General features: G+C 42.8%; 1 protein-coding gene across 1 annotated transcript; it reads left to right on the plus strand.

Moving 5' to 3' along the window:
- The first annotated feature begins 6,489 nt into the window (after positions 1–6,489).
- pa2g4b (proliferation-associated 2G4, b) lies at positions 6,490–16,356 on the plus strand. Its single transcript, XM_084333016.1, has 13 exons — positions 6,490–6,686; positions 7,561–7,689; positions 7,827–7,932; positions 10,099–10,168; positions 10,390–10,482; positions 11,443–11,506; positions 11,667–11,745; positions 12,068–12,146; positions 12,245–12,378; positions 12,550–12,644; positions 14,319–14,446; positions 15,148–15,201; positions 15,299–16,356. Exons 1-13 carry the CDS (start codon positions 6,599–6,601, stop codon positions 15,356–15,358), a joined length of 1,179 nt encoding a protein of 392 aa, XP_084189142.1. The 5' UTR covers positions 6,490–6,598; the 3' UTR covers positions 15,359–16,356.
- The last annotated feature ends 5,406 nt before the right edge of the window (positions 16,357–21,762 follow it).

Below are 21,762 nucleotides of genomic sequence, written 5' to 3' on the forward strand. Positions count from 1 at the left end.
CACCACACAACACGAATATCTCAGTGTGTAGCCATGATATGAAGTATCCATGTCATTATGTAATATGTGTTTTTGTAAATGATTTTTATTGTAATTTGAATGATGAAATAAAAGAATACAACATACTTGTTTACCTATTTATGTTGTGTGTGTGTGTGTGTGTGTGTGCAGGGTGCGAACCATGGGGGAGCTAGGGGAGCCATGGCTTCCCTAGATGAGACATCAGCTCCCCTGAAAACATGATTTGTGAATTTTTGGGGGGTCTCTAAAATACTGACAATAATCTTGCAATTACCATTCGGAGCGTGGCGGCGCTGCAGCCTGCAGGCACAAATCAAACTTCACTCGCCGTTTTATAAGAAAGAAAATACAGGTATTCAGGATAATGTCGAAAGTTAAACGAAAAATCAAAGAAGTAAGCCTTCTAACCAATTTTGGTTTTACAAAGAAGGCGAAGCAGCCAATCGACTCGACTGAGCAGGAGCCGGTAGGAGCATCTACTTCTTCAATCGCAGACATGCTGGCGATGCTAACAACCTGCTGCAGGGATTACTTCTGTGACATGCAGATTTTGAGAATTGGGCAGATCTTCACCATCAGGTGGGTGGCGAGTAATTTTAATACTGTAAAAGCAGTCTGGAATAACTACCCTGCTTTAGAGCGCAACTTTAAAACAGCAAGTGAGGACGCAGCTCGCAGGCAGCTGATCCCAGGCCTTTGTGGTCGCTTCTGTGTTAAGGTAAGACCTTCTTTTCCTAATTACAGTAACTATTATTATCATTATTGCTCATTTATAAAATGTCTATGGTATGATTATTGTGCGTTGGTGGTTACATGCGCAGCTGCGCTTGTCTCGTGTGTGGGTGCGTGCGGCTCTCACCCTGTCTTTTAGTACTGACCAGGGTGCTGACTGGTGTGATAATGTTGCATTTGCCTATAATAATGTTAGACTCGATGTGTTTGGTCGTTGACTTGTTGTTCGGTATTGGTTCATCCGTGTGTTTATGTGTAAATAGGACTGTTGTGTGTGAATTTTAGTGTTGGATCAGAGGGGTTATTCTGAGCATGTGTATTTCAATCATAGCTGTCAACATTGGGATTTGAAAAAACTGGAGATTTCGCCCCGCCCCCCGCCTATTGCTTATTAACAGCGGAGGAGTGCGCCGAATGCTTCCGCGTTTTCCCTGATTGGCTGCGACACGCCCCGCGGCAGGCGCGGCAACCGCAGAGCTCCGCTCTGCCGCGGAGCGGAGCGGCAGAGCTTGCGGCATTATTTAGCCGTAAACCGCCATGATTCTCATTCGAAGCTTAGCTCACCTGGCAGCACGGCGGTCCTGCGGTCCGTTGGTTTCAAGTTCGAATCCCATACATTTTTTTTTTTTTTAACATGTATTCTTTCGCCGGTTAAGGTTAGGCATGGTTAAGGTTAAGGTTAGGCATTGTTTCGGAGTTGGTTAAGGTTAGAAAGGTTAAGTTTAGGCGCTGTTAAGGAGCTGGTTATGGTTAGAGTTTGTCTTAGAGAATGGCAATAGACAGCCTATTTCCGCACTGCCGCTCTCTCGCGCTGCCGCGGTCACATGGTCACATTGTCACATTCTTGCACTCCTCCGCTGTTAAAAAGCAACACGCCCGCCCCCCTCCCCCGCCCCCTCCCAATGTAGTCTCCTCCCCCTCGTATGTATATATTTTCTGTTAGGATGTTTGTTGACAGCTGCTCTCTGCTGAGCTGCCTCGTCGCTGCCATCTGCTGGTCAAAACCTGTATGTACCCAAGGACTGGGTGAACTACTAATTGCTACATTAAATTAATCAGATACCTGGTTGAAAGTGAAATGCTGTGTATGTACATCCCTGCATTAAATGAATGGAAGTGTCAGTGTTTCTGTAGAGGAGATGGAACGCCTGCTCTTGTCGGCACTGCGCAGCCGTGGAATCGCAAGGCCATAGATTTAGAATAGATAGAAAGGGCACATTGTGGTGTATCATAATTAATTTGTTGAATACAATAGGATTTTTATAACGTTGACACAAATTAAGGAATATTTACACTAAGTTCTCTTTTACCTCTTATTTAATTCATTCATTAATTTAATTGTAGGTACTGTTTATATTGTACATAGTCCTGTGTGTTGTATATTGTGTCCTATGTTACTTTTGTGTTTATTGTCTCTTTCTATATACACCGTGGGAAGGGGGCCCCGTAAAGAACAGCAATGTCGATTCTATCAACTCCAAATCTGTGCTATGAGCTCAATTCTCCCGGTGCATGCAGAAGTAGAAGTGCTGTCTTGTTTTGGATGAATGAGTAGAAATGAAAAACGGAAATATTGTTTTATTAAAGTAGTTTTGACATGTGATATTTGATTTGATTTGATTTGTAAAATACAAGATTCCAGAAAAACGTCAAGGATGCTACACAAAAAAGTCAAGACTTATTTCCATTGTGGTCCTTGATATAGATAAAGATATAGATAAAGATATTGTTTCATTGTGTATTGATTAACTTTACATTTGCGCTTCATTACTTTACAAAAGTTATACTGGCACATGGGTCTAATACAGCAATGGATTATGGGTAAATGCAACATTAAAGCAGTGCCAATGTAAGACTGACTTTACATTAACACTTTGGGTGCCGGGAAACGCCTAAACACGTCATTCCCGGCCATGCTCAAGTTGCCGAAGACGCCTTACAGCGTCTTTAATATCAATATTTCAAAAATCTGGGATCGGATTCATATGTCCCCTCCGCTGGCCTGAGATCCACCAGGAGGACCCACTGAGCTCTCTGGCGGTTCAGGAGCGCCATCTGGTGGCCGATCGGCGCAATCGCTTAACAGGAAGTGCCGTAGAGGTTGTGCTGGACGGCCGTATTACTTCCGGGCACTCGCTAATAGGTCCCGGGACTCGATCTCGACACACTACATAGCGATCGATTGCCAATAACTCGATAAACAACATGATTTGGACGTATATACCATTATACAAGCTGGAGATGGACCGGGTAAATCTACATCCCATAATGATAAAATTTCTACTCTACGATGATCGCCCAACGGCGCGCGGAGACTGGGGTGAGTTTTAGCGTGTAAAGTTACCGTCTTCGATACTAACTGCTATTATCAACATTTGACCCACATTAGATGATTGGTATAACGCTGCCCACGGAATTATAAACGCCCCCTAGCCCATCCGGTCAACATCAGATGACGTGTAGTAACTTCTAGAAGTACGTCTAGTTGGAATTTTTTATATCGCGCTGATTGCCATAAAACTGTATTGCATCATCAATATAATGTATTTGGGGCTATAGATCACGTTCTGGAGAAAGCTGCAGAAAGAGATGAAAACATACTTATACATTAGACCATACTTTACTAAGTTAAGTTTAACGTTGTTACACAATGAACAATACATATAGGACTTTGAATGGGCCCTAATAATGGCAATGTAGCAATAGAATTTAAAAAGTTATAGCCCTGCAAAGAAGAGGACTTTCTCTATAGACAAATAGAGCCGGCAACCTACGGTTGATAATGAATTTAACCCATGGCAGCCAAAGTGTTAAAGGTCAACCTCCACGTTGTATTTTTGTTCAATAAACAATGTGGACTAGGCCAACAGTGGCTTTCATGAAGAAGGGGGAAAAAAAGTATTGAAATTTACCCAGTTTTAGTGTTTTTATCAAACATTTTGTCTGCCCAACACAATCACCACGCACGTGCATATTTTAATCAATGGTTCATAACGTGCGTGTGTAATCGAAATGATCGTCACAACAGGTGCAGGACAACAGGGGGCTCACCATTTACATTTACATTTAGTCATTTAGCTGACGCTTTTATCCAAAGCGACTTACAAGTTCTGTACGACAAGCCATCAGGAAGGGCACAACTCTATCAGCTGAGCAACAATGTTCATCAAAGTGTTGAGTGCTACAGTGTAGGTTAGTTTATTAGGACAAGTGCATGACAGTCAATAGTCCAATGTACAATTTTGTTTGTTTGTACAGAGTCTCCCCCCCCTCAATGTACAGTTTTGCTTGCTTATACAGTGTGCCCCCCCCCCCCAACCACCTCCAATGTAAATTACCCAGTATGGTTGTCAATATCCCAGTGTACCCAACCCCCCCCCACCCAACCTCCTCCAATGTACAGTTTCTACGTCAAATGTATATACTCCCTTTTCTTGACTCCTTCTGTATCACAAACAGTACTGTATTTGCAAATCTGGTATGTCATAAATGTATAGATGTAGCAGTACTGACTATCTGTATGTCATGTATGTCATATATGTCCTGATGAATTGAAAATGGGGGACCCTGGTGTAAACAAGACGAAAGTCTTTCTCTGGTCTGCATCCCCTTAACAATTTGTGTGTATTGAGCTGTACTGTATTGTACCCATTCTGCAATCTGTTAATAAAGTTTTCAATCAATCAATCAAACAGTACGGTTAGTTAGGGTTAGATTTTTTTTTTTTTTTTTATATAGTTTTTTTTTTTTTATTATTCAGATAATGGTTGAAGAAGTGCGTCTTTAGTCGACGGCGAAAGATTGGACGTGATTCGGCTGTCCTAACTGGGGTGGGTAGTTCATTCCACCATTGTGGGGCAAGGACTGAGAATAGGCGACTTCTCTTTGATGACCCTCCCGGAGCTTGGATAGGAGTAGGTCTGAGGCGGCCAGAAGATGCAGAGCGTAGGGGTCTTGAGGGTGTGTAGTTAGAGACCATTGACCGGAGGTAGGCGGGAGCGGTTCCCTTTGCCGCACGGTATGCTAGGTCGAGGGCCTTGAAGCGGATTCGTGCAGCAATGGGGAGCCAGTGCAGGTCCCTAAGAAGTGGGGTGACATGGGCCGACTTCGGTAGGTTTGAGATCAGGCGGGCCGCTGCGTTCTGAATGAGTTGAAGAGGCTTAGTGGCAGTGGCCGGGAGGCCAGCGAGCAGTGCATTGCAGTAGTCGAGGCGGGAGATGACTGTTGATTGGACGAGGAGTTGGGTGGCTTCTTTTGTCAGGAAGGGGCGGATCCTTCTGACGTTGCTCAGGAGGAATCGGCAGGTTCTGGTCGTCGCTGCGATGTGAGCAGAGAAGTTCAACTGGTCGTCGAGGACAACACCAAGGTTCTTGGCGGTCGGGGACGCAGTCACAGCTGCATTCTCGACTGTGATTGACCAGGGGGCGCTGAGAGTCACACAGCTAGTGGCAGGCAGAGAGCCTTGCTACCATAGATATATGCTTGCTACTACTAGCCGAATGGAAATGTATCTGTTTCACCTCACTATTGCTCCGTGATTATAGCCATCCATCCATCTCTAAAGCTAACCACTATTTGTAAAAGCCACAACCACGTTACCATATTTGTAATAATGTAAATCATTGTGTCGTTGTACACATATTGTGTTTATAACGTTAGTAGATAACATAGCTTAGCTTGGTAGCTATTGTGCTAACAACATATCCCGACATCCGGCTCACTGGCCGGCATGAACGGCCGACCCAAAATGGTTCTCTCCTCTCTGTACACCCCGACCCGTCCCCACGGGTGCCCTGCCGGGGGGCCCATGGACGCAACGGCGGCGGCAGCCGCAGGGCGCCCGAGCCCGCAAAGGCTAGTGTTACACGATAGCTATGAGCTAACTAGCGCTGCAGGCTCCGGCGCCCCGCGGCCGCCGCCGCCGTCGAGTCCACAAGCTCCTCCGCGGGGACGGGGGCACACAAAGAGGAGAGAACCACCCGCAGGGACGGCGGGCTATAGGCTAACGTCAGTGAGTGTAGTGGTCCCGACTGCGTGTAGCAGGGACGGCGGAGATATAGGCTAACTGTGATGCACCGAGTGAGCCACCATTGATCTAGTACTATGACCCGGACGGACATAAGGCATACGTTTCCTGAAGTGACGTCACGGCCGTGCTAGGTGCTAGCGTCTGATAAGCTTTTAGATTTGGCTCATTAATATGCACCTGTTGTCCTGTTGACCTGTTGTGACGTCGGCGTTTGATAAGCTTTTTTGATTCGCACGTGCATGTTATTCGTGCATGGACCTTTTTAACTCTTTCAGAGTGGCATTTCCGGTGTCAAATGGAAAAAAATAAATAATGAAATTATATACCAATGATGTAAACTACCCATAATTGATCAGTAGGGTTTAACCTGGAGGTTGGGCTTTAAACGAATGACAATAATAATAAAGTAGGGTATTATTTGGACTAATGAATGGTGTTGTCTCACCCTACTCGCATGTTGAGGGAGAGCACCCCCCCCCCCCCCCCCCTCCAAAATATAATGAGCTCCCCCGAAGACCATGGTATGGTTCGCACACTGTGTGTGTGTGTGTCTGCCATCTTATATAAATTCAGCAAGAAAATTGAGATGTAGATGTCATGTAGCCGTCTCAAGAACGTGAATGGATGGCCGGTGACGCGAGCGGCGTTCGACGCGCATTGGACGCAGCGAGACCGGGGGCGGGACCTCGTGCTCCTCGGCTGTAGTCGGGCGCGCCAACGTAGAGGAGCTGCAGAGAGAACAGAACAGCGTGGTCTATTCTGAGACCCGCCGGGAAAAAAGTTACTTTGAGTGCGAAGAGAGAGACATTGCAAATTATGTCTGGAGATGACGATTCACAAGACCAGACCATCGCCGATGACTTGGTGGTCACCAAGTACAAGATGGGGGCTGAGATTGCAAATCGTAAGTGGAATTTAAAAATGTATATTTATGTTTGAAAGACAAGAGTTCAGAAGTGTCAGAATAATTCGCCCAACGTTAAGCTAGCGACGCCAGCCATTCATATCTGCTGCTGTGCCATGTGCCGCAGCGAGAACCATGATGGAGCATTATTATTAGAAAGCGAGCATTTGACATATGTGTCGGTATGTAGCTAAATATGCGGCAGTTCGGGTTCATAGTAGCTACAGCTATTTAACGTGTTCTCGTTACATTAGCTGGCGAGCTAACTATGTAGCTATCTTGCTAGCTCGCGTTAGCTCAGTGCTCATGTAACAATGGCTGGCCGCTGTGGGCAGTGAACTGGTCTGCTGGTCGCATTACGCTGCAGTCGCACGTTGCACCGTTATAGGCAGCGTTAACGGTAGTCATCTATCCGTCATCATAAGCAGCTATATTTCTGCTCTGGTGTCAGGTTGTTAATGTGCTTTTTATATTGATTTAATGGTCGCCTGCTTGTAATTGCTGCTACACAGCTGTCAGCCGGTCTGTCAAAACGTCCAACTCTCTCTTAGCTAACGTTAGTGAGAAGTCAATGCTAACAGGTCGTTCTGAGTTGACAGAAGCCCTCTCTCTACACCGGTGTCTGGATGAGCAATGTGCTGGATGAGCAATGTGCAGTGAGGGAGCACAGTTTGCGACCTGAATAGCTAACGTACCACACACACGTATCACCTGCGATTGCCTCTGTGGTGTCGTCTCTGGAGCAGATGGACCCAAATAGCGCTGCCAGCCTAGTAAATGTTGCCTCCTGCGGAAACTGATTGACCTGTAAACTGTTAGTTGTTGTCGCACCTCTTCAACCCCACCACCGTGGCTGTGTTCTCTTGTCTTTCAGAGGCCCTGAAGGCTGTGGTGGAGGAAGCCAAGACAGGAGTCTCCGTGATTAGCCTGTGTGTGAAGGGAGATGCCTTCATCACGACAGAGACTGGGAAAGTTTTCAAGAAGGAGAAAGACATGAAGAAAGGTATGGCACCACCACGCCAGCGGCTGCATATCATATTCACAGTAGGAAATGAATGGATGTCATTTATTGGGCTTGGTGGGGGGGGGGTCACCAATTACTTTCATTGTATTGAATTTAATGGATCTGTCCTCCTTCAGGTATTGCCTTTCCAACCAGTGTGTCTGTGAACAACTGTGTGTGCCACCACTCCCCTCTAAAGAGTGACCCTGAAGTCTTACTAAAGGATGGGGACCTTCTCAAAATGTAGGCACCAAAAAGACACACTAGCACTCATGGTGACGTGATATAGTAAGACTTAAGAGAGCTGGATGCTCAGTGTGCTGTAGCTTTTCAATGGGATTAAAGATGTTCGACCATGGCAAAGAAAAATCCACAAACATGTACAGTGTCGTATACCGCTGCCCATGGCCCTCATTGAATACACTGATGAGCCCGTCTTCCGGGTCTCAAGGCTAAAAGCTAAAAGTGATGTGCACACTAGTTGTGCTGATTCCCTTTCAGCATTGAGACCCGATAGATGGGTTCAATTTATTCAAAGTACAGTGGCACAACAGCCTATCATACCTTTAGGCTAGCTTTATTGACAAGATTTGCATGCATTACATATATACAAAGCTCTATAATAGACAGCCGCAGATTCTGAGGGTTAAGTCAAGATTCGTCCTAAATAAATCAATTATTATTGCAAGTTCACATTGTGTTTTTTGAAGGGATCAACAAAAAGCTCAGTCTCGACAAAGGCTGGTGGGGTGGGGAAAAAAACACAAGCCGCTGCTGAAATACAGTATAAAATTACCCTTTTTTTCTCCAAGTATCCTTTTTAAATCCTCCTGTCGACAAATGCTCAGTGCTGCCACAATAATATCAGTAGGGGTGCACGATATTGATTTTTTGATACCGATAACTTTCTGCTCCTCAAGGCCGATACCGATATTTATTGTATTATACAAAAAAAATTAAATGTAGATTCCTGTAGTTTTGACCTAACCAGATTTATCATGACATGAGCGTTACTACTATGAACAAAACAAAGCCAAGACAACAGTTTTGACTGATAAAGTGACCATATTTATTTTTCCAAATAAATATAATTTGAATCAGAAAATTCACAATTTGTCAACAACTTATAATACATCCAACCTAACAAGTCACCTGCAACATCACCACCTCTACGATGGTGTGTTAAAAGCCTACGACGACGCGCGAGCAGCTAAAGCTGCTGTGAATCCAAAGCAGCTACAAAGGAACCCGCTGCGCTTGTACCTATTGACGAGGCGTTTGCTAAATTAAAGAAGTTTGACAGAAATGACCCAAGGGCTCAAGCCGCTAGCTTTTAAGCAGTGCTTGGTGGTGCAAATGAACCTGGCTACTACGGAGCAGAGCCGCTACGGAGCAATAAGCTTTAGCTGCTCGCGCGTCGCCGTCGTCGTAGGCTTTTAACACCATCGTGGTGATGTTGCAGGTGACTTGTTAGGTTGGATGTATTATAAGTTGTTGCCCTTTTCCTTCCTCGTGGAACTTCTGCATTGCATTTGTTACAAATAGCAAGCAAACTTTTTTCCTCTGAAACCCACACTACTGACGCCATCTTTGTTTACATCCGCGCTGCCTCTGAAACTTACGTGGCTACGTCACAGCCAAGAAAGGGAGCGCTGGATTTGTGTAAAACGCCCTCTTCCTAAACCACACGCTATCAGTCGTACCACAGTACTGGCAAAACTGGAGGAGCCTACAGTAAAAACAAACGGCCTTCATCCCAATTCACCCACACCGCATTTTTTTTACCAAAAAATATATTCTATATTATCGGAGCTATCAATAACGTTATCGGGATGACGTCATAATAGCTGGTATCGGCCCGATAATTATCCTGCATCCCTAAATATCAGCACCTTGACCTGACAGATTAACAGTGATAGTAGTAGTAATGTGTTTTATTGGCAACCAGTGGTGGCAGCACCAAGCCTTTGTCGAGTTTTCCCAGAAAACAACAGAAGGTGCCATTACCGGAATTGAACATCTCGACTGGAGGATTTAAATGGAGACATTGGCGAGAAATGTGTAATTTTATACTGTATTTCGGCAGCGGCTTGTGTTTTCACCCCACCAGCCTTTGTTGAGCTTTCTGTTGATCCCTTCGAAAACACAACACATTTTCAATAATTGTTAGGACAAGCTTTGACTTAACTCTCAGAATCAGTGTCAGTTCGTTATAGAGCTTTGTATATACATACAAGGCTCGTCAATAGGGCTACTTTTAGGCCAGATTTAAAGACTATACATTCCTTGCCTGCTTTGCACCACAGTATCAACTATGCATTGCACTCTGCTGTGCAGATGTGACTAGTTCCTTTTTTTATTCTGTCTGGTTTCTTTGCCTCATGTTTTGCTTGTTCTTTCTGCGTGCAGTGATCTGGGCGTGCATGTCGATGGCTTCATCTCAAACGTGGCTCACAGCTTTGTTGTTGGAGTGACCAAGGTACACCATCACTGTTGGAATGACGTGGCCAACAACGACACTCATGTAACACCATAGACTGCACCTGGGCTGCAGTGCCCATGTAGACAACACATTCATGGCACTCTTTTTTGAGTTGAGCATGTCATTCTTCTTGATTCTCTGAGAACGGGTGGGATGTTAACTTGTGTACTACCGCCTCACTTTGTAATCGGTATCTACTTTGTTTGGCGTCACTCCAGGAAGCCCCGCTGACGGGGCGGAAGGCCGACGTCCTCACAGCAGCTCACCTGTGTGCTGAGGCTGCCCTGCGTCTGGTCAAGCCTGGAAACCAGGTAAAACGGCAGTATTGATTGATTGATCGAAAACTTTTACAGATTGCAGAATGGGTACAGTACAGCTCAATACAAACAACTGCTAAGAGGATGAAGACCAGAAAAAGACTTTCGTCTTGTTCATAAGGGTCCTCCATTTTCAATTAATCAAGACATTTATGACATTCAAGACATACAAATATACGGTACTGTGTAAGAAAGAGAGAACATCATAAAATAATATTCAATATTTACTAGTTAAAATGTACTATTTAAAAAATGTAATAGCCATTAAATAAATTAATCTAATAGTTTATGCTGTTCGAGTTTGTTTCAAGCATCGACAATGTAACTTTCAGAATTAATGCTTTTGTTCCTGAAAATAACATTAGCCCGCTCCGACTCCCAAATATCTAGCTGTTAGCAATGACGGCAGCCAGCTTGATTGAAAACTTTCAAACAAGCAGCTAGCTCGCTTGTTTATCTCATGTTCACTATTAAGTAAAAAACAATAGAATATGTTTATATAAATCTGGGGATTTCCCATTTAGTAGTAAAATAGTTCCCAGTGACTATCTAATAGCAATTTAGTGAGTTTTGACCATCCATAGTATTTACTGGTTATTTGTTTGGCCCAAATCCGTTTTTGAATGGTATGAAATGGTAAAGCTTGTGATTAATTTCCTGCTAAAGTGGAGAATTGACAGACTTGCCAGACATGGCCAAACCTCACCAGCATCAGTGGCTGGTGTTAATTTCAAGTCCTGTGTACACAGTACAGATATCATATTAAATGCAAAGACACTTAGACAGGGATGGACACATTATCTGCCATGGGGATCAAACTTGTGGCCTTGCGGTTATGGGCTAGTCTCTCTTTCTCTCTCTCACTACCAGGCCACCCAGACACCCCATTATGTGCTGCGACACATTCCATCACTGTTCACCTTGTCTGATCTTTCTCTCTCATCTGCCCCTCAGAACTCACAGGTCACAGAAGCCTGGAACAAGATTGCTAAGTCATTCAAGTGCTCCCCCATCGAGGGTGAGTGTTTTTTTTATCGTTGCACTTTTCCTGGGAATCGGCCGGCGTGCAACGGTGCCCGCTTACACTGTACACTCTGCATACATATCCAATTGCATACAATACATTTAGTGCATCTGATTTGACGTGCCTCGTTCTCTTCCCCTCCCAATGTCTTCAGGCATGCTCTCCCATCAGCTAAAACAACACGTCATCGACGGGGAGAAAACCATCATCCAAAACCCCACGGACCAGCAGAAGTGAGTTGTGTCTGTGCTGCTTTTCATAAGAATCAGAAATGTCTTTATTCTTTAAGGAATTAGTCTTGGTCAGTTGGTGCATCAACATTAACCGACCATTAAAGTATAAATAATTCTAATTTATAAAATTGAATATATAAACTAAATTAGAATAAAAATATAATATAGGACGGGCTGTACAATTGTGCAGGATTGTAGTAGGGTATATACACTCAATTATAATGGAAATAGAGTGCAATTGTGCAAAATACTGTTCACTATACTGTTTGTACTGAATGTATTTCACCGGTGCCTGAGCCTCCCCTTTTGTGTCTTCCTTCAGAAAAGACCACGAGAAGGCTGAGTTTGAGGTGCACGAGGTTTACGCTGTGGATGTACTCATCAGCACCGGAGAGGGGAAGGTACGTGGGTTGAAGTAACGTTTGTTTGACTTTCCAGTAGCCGTTCACTTCCTAGCTGTTCTTTTTCTACATTACCTCGCTGTTGCTTTTCATATCAGGCAAAAGATGGAGCACAGAGGACCACCATTTACAAGCGGGATCCCAACAAGGTGTACGGCCTGAAGATGAAGACGTCTCGAAGTTTCTTCAGCGAGGTGGAGAGGCGCTTTGACACCATGCCCTTCACTCTCAGGTAGGGGCTTTAATGCGGTGCACTTGGCCACAAGCACTTGCGAATCCATCAAATCTGTATGCAAATTCGGCCCTGGAAATTGGCTCAGACGGGTGTCCATTAAATGCGTTTTTATTTTTTTGTCTTATTTTCGTCCATCCTCTTTTATTGTTCCCGTCTCTCCCCGACCAGAGCGCTTGAGGACGAGGGCAAGGCCAGACTGGGCGTGGTGGAGTGTGCCAAGCATGAGCTGCTGCAGCCCTTCAACGTCCTGCACGAGAAAGAGAGTGAGTGTAAAGGAACGTTAACCCGTGTAATTCTGTTGTCCTGCGGGCCTTGAAAAATCCTTAAGGGAGGGCGGCTAGGTGGTGCAGTGGGCAAGGCGCTCACCACCAATGCAGGAGACGCTGGGTTCGGCTGGGTTGGGAGAAAAAGTAGATAAAAAAAATAAAGAAATCCTTAAGGCGAGACACCCCAGGTGAATAGGCAAATATCCTTTTTTTGTTGATTTTGAGATTTTGTTATATTTTGCTTCCTAAACATGTCTTCTATGACAATAAAACGTCAATAACACACATTTAGTTGTTTATTTTACTTCATTTTGCCTTATTGCATCCATAAATGTGCACATATTTAATGGAGAAGTGCCTCATTTGCATATATAAACATAAAATTCAGAAAACTTGCAATATATTTGTTCTTAGTTTATATGTACATAACAAACAGGGAAAGTTTCATAGTGATATCTATTCGAATATTTTTTGCCTATTAGGGGGTACTACACTGTACTACACTGTTTGTAGCCTGTGTGTAGTTCTGTTCAGTTCAATAACATCATTATTATTATTCAGTTATCAGGCATGTGTTTAGGTTGTCTATTACTAATGGTTTGATTAGGTATTGTGTTTATAAATATCTGTTTAAAAAAAAAGTGTGGCATTTTACAATACAGAACTTTGAAGGCGTTTTCCCAAAAATGAGTTTTAATGAGTTTTTCCTCATACTCTGAGCCAGAAATCTCCACTTCAGTAGCACTCGCATACACCAAACCTTCCAGTTCTATTTATATCTTTGTTCTGAAGGTATTTACAGAAGGGTTTGTTGATATCGCATTCATACCCTGATTTATATCGCATTTTATTGCTAAAAACATGGCAAAATATGGAATTTTACCATAAAAATGGACTGAATGGAGTATTTTCTGATTTTATGGAGTGATAAAAAGAGATATCCTAAATCCCCTCTGTAATAACCTTTGGCTCTAATATGTAAACAAAATGAAACTATAATTTTGAAAATGGCTTTATCCAATGTTCAGATTTCTGTCCTGGAATTATATGCAAATTAGTGCATATTTAAGTAGATCATGCCTCATTTGCAAATTTAAACATACTATTTAAGAACTTGTAATACAAAAAAGTCTTGTCTTAATATAAGTAATCAACTGGGGAAGTGTCTCGCCTTAAGGGTTTGTAATGAGGGTAGGAGGTTTAACTAATTTGCCAATCGCGCATAGTAAGAGGTTGACGACGATCAAACTCTTAAAATTACTGTCATTCGTGGGTAAAATGAGTCATTGAATTAGAGCAGACAAGAACTTCAGTAGTTGTACTATTTTACTTGTAGTAAAATTCCTGTAATTTGATGATTGGTTTCAATTGGGAAGACAAAGAAACAAGTATACATTCTGTTCTGTATACTGGATTACAGCTCCCAATACTCTAATTGGGACTAAAATGCAACATTTCAACCAAACAGAGTCTTCATCAGGCACATTATTTTATTTTGGCCTGAGGAAGACCCTGTTGGGTTGAAGTGTTGAAACTAAAGGTTGCATTTCAGTCAAAGTATTGGTAGCTGTAATCCAGTGTGTGGATATTTCTTCCTATCGGTCTTCACGTCTACCTTTGTATCTTGCACCTGGCCTAATACCGTGTGTCCCTCTCCCTGTTTTTGTCCAGGCGAGGTTGTGGCCCAGTTCAAGTTCACTGTGCTGCTCATGGCCAACGGACCCCTGCGAATCACCAACAGCCTGTTTGATCCCGACCTCTACAAGTCTGAGCATGAGGTGGAGGACCAAGAGCTCAAGGTAGATGTTGGGCCTCTGCTCCTTTCCCCCCGGGGAGAGGGATGAGCCTAAAGCGAGCTTCATTACCTTCTGTGTCCACGAGGGTCCTCTTTGGTCCGTGTGACGTAAATGTTTGTCATCCACGAGTGTCCGTGTGGAACTCTGTGCTGACGTCTGCGCACAGCCCAACATTTGTGACCGTGTGGACTAAGCCTGTTTCACTAAGCATGCTCCAGATCATTTGTTGCTCTGAGACTCTGTTAATCAGCCCTCCCAGTTTGCGACCATATTGTCTTACGTTTGCAGGTTAGGTATTTAATGTTTGCTATTGCCCAGCTGGCCCCAGTCTTCCAGGAAATGCATGCGTGAAACTCGTATTATAAGTTGATATGTCTAGTGATCTATTCGTCCAAGTACAAGTCTGCAGCTGTCCATGGTGGAGGAATGTGGAAAGTATGTCCGAGCCTTAATGGGCACTGTGGCATGCAACAGCTGACCTGGCGTTTTCAAGGACCTTATGGCCTGATGTATTGTGTACTATGCTTTAATAAGCTGAGTTCGTAACTCGGGGTGAAGGGGGGGGGGGGGGGGGCAGTTGGCAGCATTTCCTTTTGTATTGATGTTGAACTGATGCTGTAAAACTGAAGAAAATACCAATAAACATAGTTTAATAAAAAAATAATAAGCTGAGTTCCATGTTTGTCTTTTTTTCTTTGTTTCAGGCTTTGCTTCAAAGCTCAGCCAGTCGCAAGACGCAGAAGAAGAAGAAAAAGAAGGTAAGATGCAGAAGAGTAATGTCAAAATAAATGTACTCGTCGTTCGTCCCCCCCCTCCCCCCCCCCCCCGTTAATTTCCAGTCTTATTTCATCCAAGGCCTCAAAGACCGTTGAGAGTGCAACAGAGCAGAAGATTGAGACCGAGGCGGCCGAATAGATCTCTCCTTGTTCGCTCCCTAGAAACACCAACCGACATCTGACGACCCGAAGACCAGGCGTCAAGAAGAATCCTTCCCTCCCCTGACGCCCGTGGGCCTCGCCCCCCATGTGAATACCTCCAAATGTAACTGATGTCAGACTGGGACGTTGCTGCTTCTCCTGAATTCTAACTTGTCACGTCCCCGCCCTCCCCCCTGCCCTGCACCCCTTTAATGAATCTCACTGTCCTCGAGACGGGCTTCTGTTTAGAATTGTAAGTACGGTTCCGCTCCTGAGAGACAATGCAGAGTACATGGGCATTTAAGTCGACTCAATGGAAGACTTCACCTCCCAATCTTGATCCCCCCCCCCCCCCTTCCCAACAAACTGTAATGAAAGTAATTTGAAAAATAAAATGAATTTAACAGCATGACTAAACGAGGGCATGACTGCACAGCAATGTGCCAATCTGGTGTTGTGCCGTAATAGATCACCTGTTTTGACGTCGCAAACCCAGAAGACATGCCTTTTGAAGGGATTCTGTGCCTGTTGGGGAAATTTAATGCAACACATAACTTAAAACCCTGAAGTCATACAACATGAAATTCTTAACGGGTGTAGTACGGTAGAAATCGTGGGTTGTCGCGATATCGGTAAAATGATAATACAGCCTACAAATTCATGACTCTTGCGTTGTTTAGGCTAGTATGTATGTATGTATACCTCTAGGCATTTAGGTTACTCGGCTGACCGTTTGTGACTTGCATTTGAAGTTTACTTCCACTAGTTGAGAAATCTAATGACTGCAAATGTATTTGTTTGTAGCTCAGTTATGAAGGGCATATATTAAGTGTGTGGTTCTGCATTTCATTCGGTCTTCTGGTATCACCACTGCTGTCGGGAGTTTCACAGTCTGTGTTTACATAAGAATTCCATAGCTGTTAAATATATGGATGCTTTTGTAAAACAAATCCCAGTTTCAGAGACTATTTTTGAAAACATTAAAAAGCCACCTGACATCAACTGTGTGCTTACTTGGATTGGTGGGGTTAGTCAACTTGACTGTTATGACCTTTAGTACAATATGATTCTTAAAAGATGGATAAATAATGAGAACATAACATTGAATACTAAACTTATATTCCTATGATAACACTCCATATACTCAAAGACTTTTCTATGGCAATACATAGTAAATTAAAATCGGTGTAAATGACATTGATATTTGATACATCTGACTCATTTTAAATTAGCACATGCAGTTGATTCTTGTCTTTATCGTATGCGATTCTTGAAAAACATTTGAAATACCATTTTGAAAAAAACAGGAAGATGTGGGCATTTAGACAAAATATGCATCATGAAAATGAATTTGAACCTACAACAACAACAGGTGGAGGACAGTATTCTAGAACAGTCGTTCTCCATGTGGAGATTCCATGGGGAATATTTTATAAAAAAATAAACAAACTTAAACCACTCATCCACTCGATCATTAGGGGTGCACCATTCGGTAAATCAATACTAGGGATGGGACTTTCTAGCAAAAGTGCTATTTGAAAATTCGCGTTTCAAATTTTTTTCTATTTGCAGCTGACCGACAATAAATCAAAATGACACCATTCACCATCGTAGCCTATAATAACAGCATTGCATTGGCCTATCAACCGGCTTTAATAAACAAAAAGGAATTAAATAAGTGTTTGCTTAAAAAAAAAAGCATTTTATAAAAATTTGAAAATCGAAATGAAATCGATACAATTTGATTTAGATTCTTGGGGTCATGACTCGATTCAATACATGATTAGATTTGATTCTAGATAGCTGTTTTGAGTTATTCCCGTTTGATTGCAGTAGACAAAGGTAAAAAAAAGATTTTGGTAATATGTGAATCGATTTTTGCACACTCCTACTAATGCTTTCAGTCTCCAATGTGATCTCTCCACCTATAGATATATACAGTATGTGAGAGACTTTGATATAGTACGCAGTTATGGAATTCTCATCTAACAACATCTTCTCAGACTGAGGTCCCTGAGACTAAATCGAATCCACTGGGGGTCTGTGGCCTAATGTGCATCAATGTGGGGGTCCTTGACATGAGAGGCTGAGAACCACTGCCCTACAAAGGCAAAAAGCCTTTCTGCAACCTCAGCATCATCACTGGATGCCTTGAATGAATGAATGAATGAAAACTTTATTTAACAGATTGCAGAATGGGTACAATACAGTACGGCTCAATACATACAATTGTTAAGGGGATGCAGACCTGAGAAAGACGTTTGTCTTGTTTCCATCAGGGTCCCCCATTTTCAATTCATATAGACATTTATGACATACACAACATACATGACATTTATGGCATAGGGACATATAGGTATTTAGTACTGATACATTTGTGACATAAACGGTATTCAAATATACAGTACTGTTACCCCTAGATCCTGACAGAGTATATACATATGATGGGGAGGGGACTGTACATTAGGAGGGGGTGGGTGGGAGAGAAAAATACATACGGCGGGGAGGAGACTGTCTATTAGGAGGTGGTGGGGGTTTTGGGCATTTACGGTGGCCAGTTTCGAATTGCAGCCTCCCGTAGGTGCTCTTTAAGAGCGGTTTTGAATGTGGGCAGGGATTCACATTCCTTTACAGCTTTGGATAGGGCGTTCCACATTGTTGTGGCATAATTGCGAAACGTGTTTAGTCCCTTGTTTGATCCGAATCTGGGTTTAACATGATTTGTTGAGCTTCCTCTGGTGTAGTGGTTGTGGTATTCACTGACCTTTGGGAAGTATTTTGACATGTACATGGGCACCCCGGTCGTATAGTGTATCTTGTAGACCAGGCCCATTGCAAGTTGCTGTACTCTGTCGTCTACTCTAAGCCATCCTAGGTTGTCAAAGTGGGCAGGGGTGAGGTGGGTTCTGGGGTTCAGGTCAAGTAGTAGTCTGACCAGTTTGTTTTGTGATGTTTGTAATTTTGTTTTAAGCGCCTTTGAGGTGCTTTGGTACCATGAGGTGCATGCATAGTCATAGTACCCTTGAATGAGTGCTCCTGCCAGAGTCTTCAGGGTATTCTTGTTTACCAGAGAGGAGATCCGGTACAAGAATCTAGTTCGTTGGTTGACTTTTTTTATTACATTGGATGCCATTTTGTCACAGGAAAGATTTGCCTCTAGGATGGAACCCAGGTAGGTAATTTCGTCTTTCCTTGTGACAATATTGTCACCCACTGTAACTGAGAAGCCGTCGGTCTTGCTGAGTTTGTTATTTGAACCGAAGAGAATGGACTGTTTTGCCCATGTGTAATGATAGTTTGTTATCAGCGAGCCATATGCAGATTTTGCCTAGTTCCGAGCTGAGGGTTTTTTCAACCTGCAACTTGTTCTTGTCAGAGACCAGCAGGGCTGAGTCGTCCGCAAACAGGAACAAGTTGCAGTCACAGGCTGACGACATGTCATTTGCATAAATTAGGAAGAGTAGCGGTCCTAGTATGCTTCCTTGTGGAACACCACAGCTCACTGTGAGGGGGGGGGATAGAGTACCGTTTACCTCTACCATCTGTTCTCTCCCCTCCAGGTAGGATTGCATCCAGCTCACTGATAAGCTATCAAAACCAATTGCTCCTTCATACTTTATTTAAATATTTTCTCCATTTTCTGGTCTATATCCAAATTCTTTTAATGCAACATTATGAATGGGAACATTGAGACATACGGATTGATGAACTAGGCTCTATACAACACCAGTTAAGCTGAGTAATGGCCCAGTAAGCATTCTGGGAATACAAATTCCAGAAAATATGAAAGACCTGGTTAAGATAAATTATTAGTGAACAATTTATGAACTTGATACATTTGTACAGCCTTGGAACGAAAACTATCATTGCAAGGAAAAGTTACACTGGTAAATACACTCGTAATTCCACAATTTATCTTCCCGTGGCACTCTCCTCTCCAGAGATAATTCTTTAAAAGAAAAGTACAAGTAAAAATTTTCAATGGCTTTTTAGGAGAGATACTATGTCACTTTTTTCCATTTTTCAAATATGCATTGAAGGAATGGTTGAATTTCCACTATCCCTGAGATGATATAAAGACATTCAAAGTCAAGTACAATCGATGAACTCAAATGTGCTAATAAATGGAAAACATTTCTATGGAAAACGTTGCAAAATTTTATTATTTTTATAAATAAAAATAAATGCTAGACAGCATTAACTTGTTATCTTACACACATTTTTGTCAACCATTCCAACAAAGTGGAAAGACGAATTCAACGTTTTAGGACGTAAATAACAGGTCTGTATAAAATCTCTATAGGTTCAATATTGAACAATCGCCTCTATGCAGATTTTGTAGTGAGGAAGAGGAAGATCAGATGCATTTGTTTTATTTTTGCCCTCATGTAGTAAATCTGTGGACAAACATTCAAAAGTGGTTAACTTCAGGATCTGTTAAGTTAAAGTTAACACTTCAAAATAATATAATGGGTGATTTGAGTGATCGATGCCCTCTGATAATAAATACAATTATTATTTTAGGCAAGATATTTATATTTAAAGTTCAATCCAGAATCAATCTGAGCCTAAGTTATAAGAACACATTGAAGAGACTATTTCTTTTGGAACAAATAATTGCCATAATCCATAACAGTTTTCAATATTATAGCAAATGGGAGATAATTAGCTCTAGTGAAGGGTGGAATAGTCTAACGTTGTAAATGTGTAATATTGGTGATACAAGTCGGTGCTGCCCTTTAGGTGTTGGGCATGTGTTTGGGGTTGATGCGTTCGCTCTGTAGGGCAGTGTGTGGGTGTGAGTGTGTGGAGGTTGGTTGTGTGTGTGGGGGGGGTCATGTATACGTGTGTATATGTGTATGAATTATGCATAGGGTCTGTTCGTTGGATATATACCTAGTTACTAAACTAAGGGGAGAGATGTATGAATATACTGTATTTATGGGTATGTATGTATTAATTTATGTATGGGTGGTCTGTTTTTGGATATATACCCAGTTACTGGACTGGTCAGATGAACTCAATGGTACACTGGTTGAAGAAACCTGGCTTGGCTTCAAAACCAAATTCTCAACAATACTAAACAACATGGCCCCCCTAAGAACCACCAGGGTAAAAAATCGCGCTGAGCCGTGGATGCACACTGAAATACTGACCGCTATGAAAGCCAGAGACAAAAAATGCTCTGAATTTCATAAAAGTCAGTCAAAGCTTACCAAAAGCACGAGCAGTGAACTCCAAGCCCACGTGACTGAACTCAAACTAGAAAGAAATAGACTAAGAAATGACGTAAACTCCATGATAAAAACTGCAAAAAAAGATTTCATCAATGACAAAACTGAGGAAAACAAAAATAAACCATGTGAACTTTGGAAATTACTCAATCAACTAGGCTGCAGTAAAAAACTTAAAACCAGGTTCTCAAACATAAACATAAAGACGGACAACACGCTCATCACAGACAAACTGGATGTAGCCAATTACTTAAACACTTTCTTCACAAACATAGCCACAACACTGGTAAACAAACTACCCTCCCACTCAGGGCAGTATGGGGTAGAACACATAGTAGCATACTACAAGAACCTAGGCGTCCACAAAGACGATTTCAAACTGGAAATGGTAACTACAGATGAGGTACTCAATAAACTGAGCGCCCTCCAACCGAACAAGGCCACTGGCCATGACAACATCCCCTCCAAATTCCTCAGAGACTCAGCAGCCGCCATCACCCCAGTCATCACACACATAATAAACCTCTCCATAAAACAGGGACACGTCCCCAAGGACTTCAAAATAGCGAGAGTAACACCCCTGCACAAAAAGGGCAGCAAATTAGACCCAGGCAACTACCGCCCTGTTTCTATCCTTACATCCATCTCGAAAGTCATGGAAAAAATAGTATACGAACAGGTCGAAAAGTACCTTACGGATAAAAATCTAATCTACGAATTCCAATCTGGCTTCAGAACATCCCACTCCACTGACACATGCCTTCTCTATTTGAACGACCACATCAAGCAAGAGGTGGACGCGGGCAAATACTGCGGCATGGTCATGCTAGACCTACAAAAGGCCTTCGACACTGTCAATCACACCATTCTGATTGACAAGCTAAAAGCAATTGGTTTTGATAGTTTATCAGTGAGCTGGATACAATCCTACCTGGAGGGGAGAGAACAGATGGTGGAGGTAAACGGTACCCTATCCCCCCCCCCTCACAGTGAACTGTGGTGTTCCACAAGGAAGCATACTAGGACCACTACTGTTCCTAATTTATGCAAATGACATGTCGTCAGCTTGTGACTGCAACTTGTTCCTGTTTGCGGACGACTCAGCCCTGCGGGTCTCTGACAAGAACAAGTTACAGGTTGAAAAAACCCTCAGCTCGGAACTAGGCAA

The sequence above is a fragment of the Notolepis coatsorum genome (genome assembly GCF_963971535.1).
Source record: "Notolepis coatsorum genome assembly, chromosome: 17".
Taxonomy (NCBI): Eukaryota; Metazoa; Chordata; class Actinopteri; order Aulopiformes; family Paralepididae; genus Notolepis; species Notolepis coatsorum.

What these genes read in the sequence shown, in the direction of transcription:
- pa2g4b (XM_084333016.1), top strand. Translation starts at nt 6,599, where the DNA reads ATGTCTGGAGATGACGATTCACAAGACCAGACCATCGCCGATGACTTG. An exon ending in TCAGCACCGGAGAGGGGAAG is followed by an intron (nt 12,147 to 12,244) that starts GTACGTGGGTTG and finishes TTTTCATATCAG; the next exon opens with GCAAAAGATGGAGCACAGAG. An exon ending in TGGAGGACCAAGAGCTCAAG is followed by an intron (nt 14,447 to 15,147) that starts GTAGATGTTGGG and finishes TCTTTGTTTCAG; the next exon opens with GCTTTGCTTCAAAGCTCAGC.